Source organism: Electrophorus electricus, chromosome 19 (genome assembly GCF_013358815.1).
Source record: "Electrophorus electricus isolate fEleEle1 chromosome 19, fEleEle1.pri, whole genome shotgun sequence".
Lineage (NCBI taxonomy): Eukaryota > Metazoa > Chordata > Actinopteri > Gymnotiformes > Gymnotidae > Electrophorus > Electrophorus electricus.
Window position 1 is genome coordinate 5,873,385 of NC_049553.1, and position 7,027 is coordinate 5,880,411.

The window sequence follows — 7,027 nt, forward strand, 5'->3', positions numbered from 1 at the left end:
GTGTAGAGTGGAAATAATAATTACTCCCTAAATATTCGCAAAAAGGAGTCACACTTTGTGTTTGGCCTCAAATGCCTTTTCATATTTCATCCCTGGAGTCTGTGTATAGTTGAAGGGCCTTAGAAGTTGAGTCATTTACTTTGGTTCCTACAGCCAAGATAATTGTGTTGTATTATTATCCTTATTTTTATTATTTAAAAATGATCCTGAATTATTTTCTGGATTGAATTCTCGCCTATATAATATGTCTGTTGTACGGTACACCGTATAGCCCAAGTGAAAACATGGTGTCCTAGATTGTCTTGGTATATTATTTTCAGTAAAAACTGAAAGGGAGGTGGACTGCAGTGCCCCCAAATGCTATTTTGGCTGTACAAACCCAGACTGTGGTGTTAAATATAGACTGGAGAGGTGGAAGAATCTGCTGCAGCAGACAGCTACATTTTTGTAGGTGCTGAGAACTTGAATTTTTTGCAATGTTCTCACCAGAAAAAATACCACACAAAGAAGAATGATAATCACTGGCACCAAATTCGGACAATAAATGTGAGAAATGTAAAACATACTTAGTAGCACCAATGTTCAACCCATTGTCTATTGATCCAATTCTAAAGAATGTATATGTAGCATATGCCGGTGAATATTGTCTGCAAATCAAAAGCCATCTCTGCCATTCAGTTATGCTAATAAGAGAGCTTTTCCCATTATCTCTACATCAGTGTGTAACGTCAGATGTCATAAGGCTGTTAAAAACATTTAATTGTTTTGCTTATATTTTGTGAGTCCCTTGATATCAAAATTTCCTGACTAAGCACGCGTAAAGCAGCGTTTTAAATTGGCTTAACTATTTCGCAGTTCGGAGTATAAATCTCATGAGTTCTAATAAAATCTCAAAGTGCACACAGAATCACATTCAGCCTTTTAAAAACGTTAATGTTTCAGAATGGACCAACAAGCCTAAATTTCCTAAAGTTAATTTCCCTACACACGCCATTTCCCCTTATAACAGTTCTGTTCTGCCATGCTCGAGAATTCTCTACTGCAAAGGCTCATACTATATTCCCTGCCATTTTTTAACTTCCCATTTTAACCATTCTTATAGGAGTTTTCCAAATGATTTTAGCCTGGTTTCATCCTCCACTCATCTCCTACAGATGAGACAAAAACATCAAAGACATGCTTGTCAAGAGTGAGATGAATGACTATTAAGACAATAACTGTGGTACTGTAGTCTGCAACTGTTCTAGATGTGCTATATGTACATTTATTAACACAGCCAATAAAATAACTGGCATAAAATTTCAATTGTCATCACCCTTTCCTCCTCATGCCATACTTATTAGTTGTCTACTTTATTACTTGCAAGAGATGTAATCAGCTTTACATTGGAGCAACCAAGAGAAGGCATGCTGACTGGTTTGTTGAACACCTTCGGACCATCAGAATTAAGGATTTGTTGTTTCCAGTGCTAACACATTTTAATACTAATGGACATTGCTTTAATGACATATATGTTTGCATTGCCAGTCGTTGTTATGGCGGCAATCAATTTAGGAATCTCAAACTGGCTCTTTTTCAAAAATAAACTGACCTAAGACTTTTGCACAGTACTATATATATGCTGCGCAAATGTAGTACTGTGTAAAAGTCTCAGGCCAGTTCATATAAGACATCAACAATATTTTGTATTAATGCTCAGACATGCCTACAAGTGACCATTATGCATCCACGTGATTCCAGGGAGCCATATCTAATATGCCTACATCTAACCACTAAGCGTTTTGTTTCCTGTAGAAATACATATGTAGTGCCTAAATATTTGCCGGCTATCCTACACCGCAAGTAACATTAATCTTTATAAATGTTGTAGCCCGGTTTGAGGATGTGGAGGAGGCAGGTGTATCAGGGAGACGGAAGCTAACGTGGATTGCTGCTGAAGATAGTTTAAAGTGCACAGGATGATGGGATGCTACACTTTAATTATATGCAAAATGTAAATGTGCAGTAGAATTCCGCACGGATTCCGCTCTGCGCGGTGTGTTCTCCACTGCTCCTACTGCTGCCATCAGCGGAAACGCATTTTCAACGCCGTATTGACGACCTGCTTCATGTTACAGCGCGCTGTTGAGTTAAAATGACTTGCTAAGGTAGGCGGCCAGCTGCGTTGACTATGGTGGTTCACTCTCTTTAATTGTACCGTTTAAGGTTACTGCATAGAAAAACAAAGTAGCTAGGTTAGCTAGCAGCTAAGTCGTACATCGACTACGCAGACTTAAATTAATTTCAGATTGGTTCGCTATATAGGTAGCAAAGTAGCTAGTAAGTACTTATTTCTGTACAAATTAGCTAGCTAGCTGCTATTCCCCGGAACTTATTCGAGAAGTTTATTAGCTAGCTAGCTAACTAGGTAACGCTTTAGATATCCAAGTTAGCTATCTGGCTAGGTTAGCTTGTTAGTTAGCTGAATCTGTAGTTTTATCTATCGCTATCTAACTAGCTATTTTTGTCGTTTTTAAAGTTTTATTTTTTATTTTGTTTTGTTGAATTACCCTTTAGCTAGGTATCTTAACTAATGAATAATAGGTTAACATCACTAAAAAAAACCTTGTATTTCGCGGCGGGGTATTTTGTAATTATGTAACTATGTACTTAGTTAACATAGTTAATATTAACTTTTTTGTTCATTTCAAACATACTTTCTGTAGCTGCTGATGGGTTGGGATGATATTTTGATATCTATATTAATCTACGAAACCTTTTCAGTTTACATAGCAAGCTATGTTTTCATTAATGTTTTTCTTGAACGACTAGTTTCAGATTATGACAGATTTTCATGGCATTTTCATGGGATTAGGGTCAGGAATGCTGAATCGTCCATTCTAAATACATAAATTATCCTGTTTATAGTTGATAGCGTTAGTTGTTTTGTGTTGTTATCATACTTCGTGATCCAACTTCTTGAGCAGATACATATACAGCAGTTGGGTTTTTGTTTGTTTGTTTGTGTTGTTTTTGTAGCTGTCACTCTAGGGATACTTTTTAACAATTTGTTTTCTACTGTTCTACAGCATGTATGTTCACTGATGTTTGTATGGTTCCCACTTCTAGGTATAGAAATAGTTTTGTAGAATTGCCATTATTTACTGTCAACTGGCTTAAGTTATCTTCTATTCAAGAGAGAATTTCCTAGATGTTCCTAGCCCTACAACTTGGCTTTGACATTGTTGGACCCCTGAGGAAGGCTCTTAACCCTCTATTGCTTAAGTTGTACTGAGTCATAATTGTAATTGCTTTGGATAAAAGTGTCAGTTAAATGCTGTAAATGTAGATGTTCATGTTTGACCTTGATTGTTTAAAGTATATCTTGAGTAGAGATATGTCAGTGTAAAAATTGTGCGAGGAAAGTGCTTGTGTGTTTGTTTCTTTTTATTCATGGTATTGTGTTTTTTTTAAACCTCTTTCACAAATTAACAACATTCCTCTTGATTTGCTACTGTGCGATCCTCTTTTTTTAAGCAAGTCATAGCCTTAGAGCACCTGTAGCCTCACCGTGAAGTAAGTTGTAACGGTAAAAGTTTTTGTTACTAGATGGAACCGTCCTCATTTATTGCCTGTTGAAATATTGTGTTTTTAAATCAATAATGTTATAATAATAATAATAACAATTATATATTTTTTTTTTTTCCTATTAAAGTTCTTTCTCTGGAATGCTATCTTTAGAGTAGTACATGCTAGCATTGTCTTAGGTTCATAACAGCGGGAATGCTACAATTTTGTCTATCTTACCTTTTTCAGAATCCCTCATTCAGAACAACTTTTGTATTTATCATGCTCCCTTGGGGCTCAAACCCATGACCTTGGACCTTACTCTACCTGCTTTTGTGTTTCTGATTACCTTAGTGTGTTTATGATCATCCACTTGCCTTTATGTGTTTGACTATCTACCTGCCTTTGTGTTTATGACTGTATGTGATCTTCACATCCCTCCATTCAGAAAATGTGAATTACACCAGTAGATTCAAAAATTGAGGGATCACCATAATGTTAAAATTGTAGATTGCTGGCTTATTTATCTATCTATCCACCCATGTATATTTCAATGTGTGTTTGTGTGTGTGGTGTTCAATAGATCATGATGTCTGATCCTTCTTATCCTTTCAGTTACTATGAAGCCTCCATCTCGTCAGCGAATCTTACCATTGCGTTTTCGCAGCTTAAAGAGGGCCGAGCCAAATCACAAGTTCAGCAAACTCTGGTATCTCTATGAGTTGCGCAGCCTTCTGCGTGGTTTGCAACAGCAGAAGATGAATTCCAATTTGAATCTGACTGAGCTTCGAAAGAAACTGCCGAAACGCTCTCTGCTTGAGGTATGTGAACATGCTTGTCCACAGTCTTACAAATATTCCACCAGAATATCAAAGTTTCTGAATTTATTGGACTATGTCAAGTGTGGCTTCTTTGACACTCGCTGTACAAATTTTCTATGAAGGCAACACTCTTTAGAATAAATAAGTAATGGTGGTTTAGCACACTAGGCCTGTGACTACTTTTTATAATACGAACTAATCTTTGTACAAGTAAAGGCTTGCGTCAGTTAAATCTTGTAATAAAATCTTGCAGTAGTCTTTTGCCACATATCCTGGTTTAGAGTGATGTTTCCTTTTAGATACAGAATCAGATAAGGTCCTTGAGGACCCGCGTGGTGAAGCGGGTGCATCTGCAGGTCCAAAAGCAGAGACGTGAGGAACAAAAGGCCAAAGCACCAATTCAGATATGGGCAGAACTGGCGCAAAAAATGGCTGGTATCCATGAGGAAACTATATCCTCTGCCTTCTCTCAAGTATGTAAACAACATTTTTTGATTGAAACAGACGTAGCTTGTGGAGACCTTTTGGTGCTTTCTGGCTGCAGCCTATATAAAACTGGCTTTAACCAGTCAGATTTGTGTGTCTTTTATCTTAAACATGAGTGGGGCTAGATAACTGCATTAGCTATGTTTCGGTTCCTGGTGTGGCAAACCTGAGTGAGAAGATTATTGATATTAAAATAAATAAATAACAATTTCTAATCCAAACATGGACATAAAGAATGCTGACCATAGAACTGGGAGGATGGAAAGGTTCAGGTGCATTTTATACTATACAGTACTACATTTGATGGACTTTGTGCTATGGAACTATTTCAGACTACATCTTATAATTCAGCATAGCTCATAGCTGTTGAAATTGCAAAGTGCTGTTTAAATTGCTCAGTATTGAAATCAGTGTCATCAATCTATCCCAATCTTTCTGTTCTCTACCATAATCTATGATCAGATGCTTGTGATTGCTGCCACAGAGCCCTGCAGCCTAGGGCACTCAGATCCTCCACGTACCACTGACACTCCTGTAGACAGCAACTTGCACACCAAACCTAGGACTCATATGTTTAGGTCATGGCCTGCCAGTGGACTGCCTTCCACTCCTCCCCCAGTGACTCTACCTGATCGAAACAGTGCAACCCCCGTTCAGTCACCTGGCACACCTGTGGTTCTGAGACCCTCTGCACAAGACTCCACGCTGTCTCCACTTGTTCTGACCTCCGTTTTCAGTGTGGAACATAATTACAGTTCAACACAGCTAGGCAGCGGAGCAGGCCAGGAGTCTGCAGTGCCATCAACACCCTGCACACCTAAATCACACCCCAGTGAGCCTACAAGCAGTCCCATAGTCTCAACTCCAGCCCCGCTGACTCCCACCACGAGTGCATTGTCCACTGCTGCAGTATCACGTGGACAGTTTAGACAACACCAGAAGCCTATATCGGATGAGAATAAGTGTGTAGTGGATTTTGAGAAGATTTATCAAATTATGAGCAACATTAACAAAAGTCATAATTACAATCTGCCTCTCAGTGCAATGGGTATGTATTCTTTACTGATTGATTAATTGTAGCTTTCCTGTATTAATCTTTATGTATAAATTAAAATTGCCCTTTAGTGTTTGTAGCTACTTAATCTTTATTATTGAGGCAAACTTGTAAAAACCCTACAGGTCATCCCTTGTAGGTCAATCAAGCATAAATGTATTATAACATAGTATTTAATAGTACTTTCTTATAATATATTGCAAACAAGTGAACAAGCTTTCGTCTTCTTTAATAATCTCAGAGTGCGCTGTGCTTTTGGACCTGTTGATGTCGTTACCTGAAGAGCTCCCCCTGCTGGACTGCAGGGAACTACAGCATCACCTGCTTCAGGTCCAAAAACGTCTGACCATGGCAGCAGTGATGCCACTCTCCTTTCCCAGCACGGACCAGCCTGCAGTTACTGAACCAGTCTCAGATAAAGTAACAGAAAAACAAAGCACTGCATCTCATCAAAATGTTGAATGCACTGATAGTTCTTTACAGATCCCTTTACAGGATCTTCAATTAGAAGATGATTCAAGTGTAGTGAGAGAGCAAGACAAGGCCTCTTCTGATACCTTTAGCCCATCCTCAGTGGTGAGGTCACCAGCTGAGGAAGCTGACTGGGAGGCAGTTGGCCTGTGCCCACTGAATCCATTCATGGTGCCAGTAGCCCTCCTTAAACGACGGGAGTCCACGTAGTGCAGAACTAGTTCCTGCTTATGGGTTAGTCTATAAACCATGATGCTGGGGATGGCGATATCAGACTTGTGCTTGGCTTCATCATCCAGTTTGGTCTAAGTCTGTGTTTCAGTTTGTAAAGTTCCTTTTGAGCTTCAAAATAAATCTGTATGGTAAAATAAAAATACTTTTCACATTATACATGTTGTTATTATTCCTTCCGTTATCATTATTATGGTTTGTGCCAAATAAGGGTGTTTCCAGTGCTGTGTTGGTATGTTTGTAATTCAGTAAGCAAAAGTCCATGCAAAAGCAGGTTTGGGAGCTCCTGGTGCAGCTGTCTAAGGGCCAGTGTCCTCTGGCCCAGGGTGCATAAACTGGGCATTAGTTTAAAATTTGTTGGCCATAAAAATGACACAAACCATATGTCCTTGAACTGTCTCTAACTTAATCTCGAGAT

At 38.7% G+C, this 7,027-nt stretch overlaps 1 protein-coding gene across 3 annotated transcripts; it reads left to right on the forward strand.

Moving 5' to 3' along the window:
- The first annotated feature begins 1,743 nt into the window (after positions 1-1,743).
- On the forward strand, positions 1,744-6,766 carry snapc2 (small nuclear RNA activating complex, polypeptide 2). Of its 3 annotated transcripts, none has more exons than XM_027015622.2 (5): positions 1,744-2,147; positions 4,162-4,367; positions 4,667-4,840; positions 5,316-5,901; positions 6,149-6,766. In XM_027015622.2, exons 2-5 carry the CDS (start codon positions 4,167-4,169, stop codon positions 6,586-6,588), a joined length of 1,401 nt encoding a protein of 466 aa, XP_026871423.2. In that variant the 5' UTR covers positions 1,744-2,147; positions 4,162-4,166; the 3' UTR covers positions 6,589-6,766. The 3 variants fall into 3 exon arrangements, with proteins under 3 accessions (XP_026871423.2, XP_026871424.2, XP_035375914.1); XM_027015623.2 differs by lacking the exon at positions 1,744-2,147 and adding an exon at positions 2,181-2,319; XM_035520021.1 differs by lacking the exon at positions 1,744-2,147 and adding an exon at positions 2,371-3,555.
- Positions 6,767-7,027: the final 261 nt, after the last annotated feature.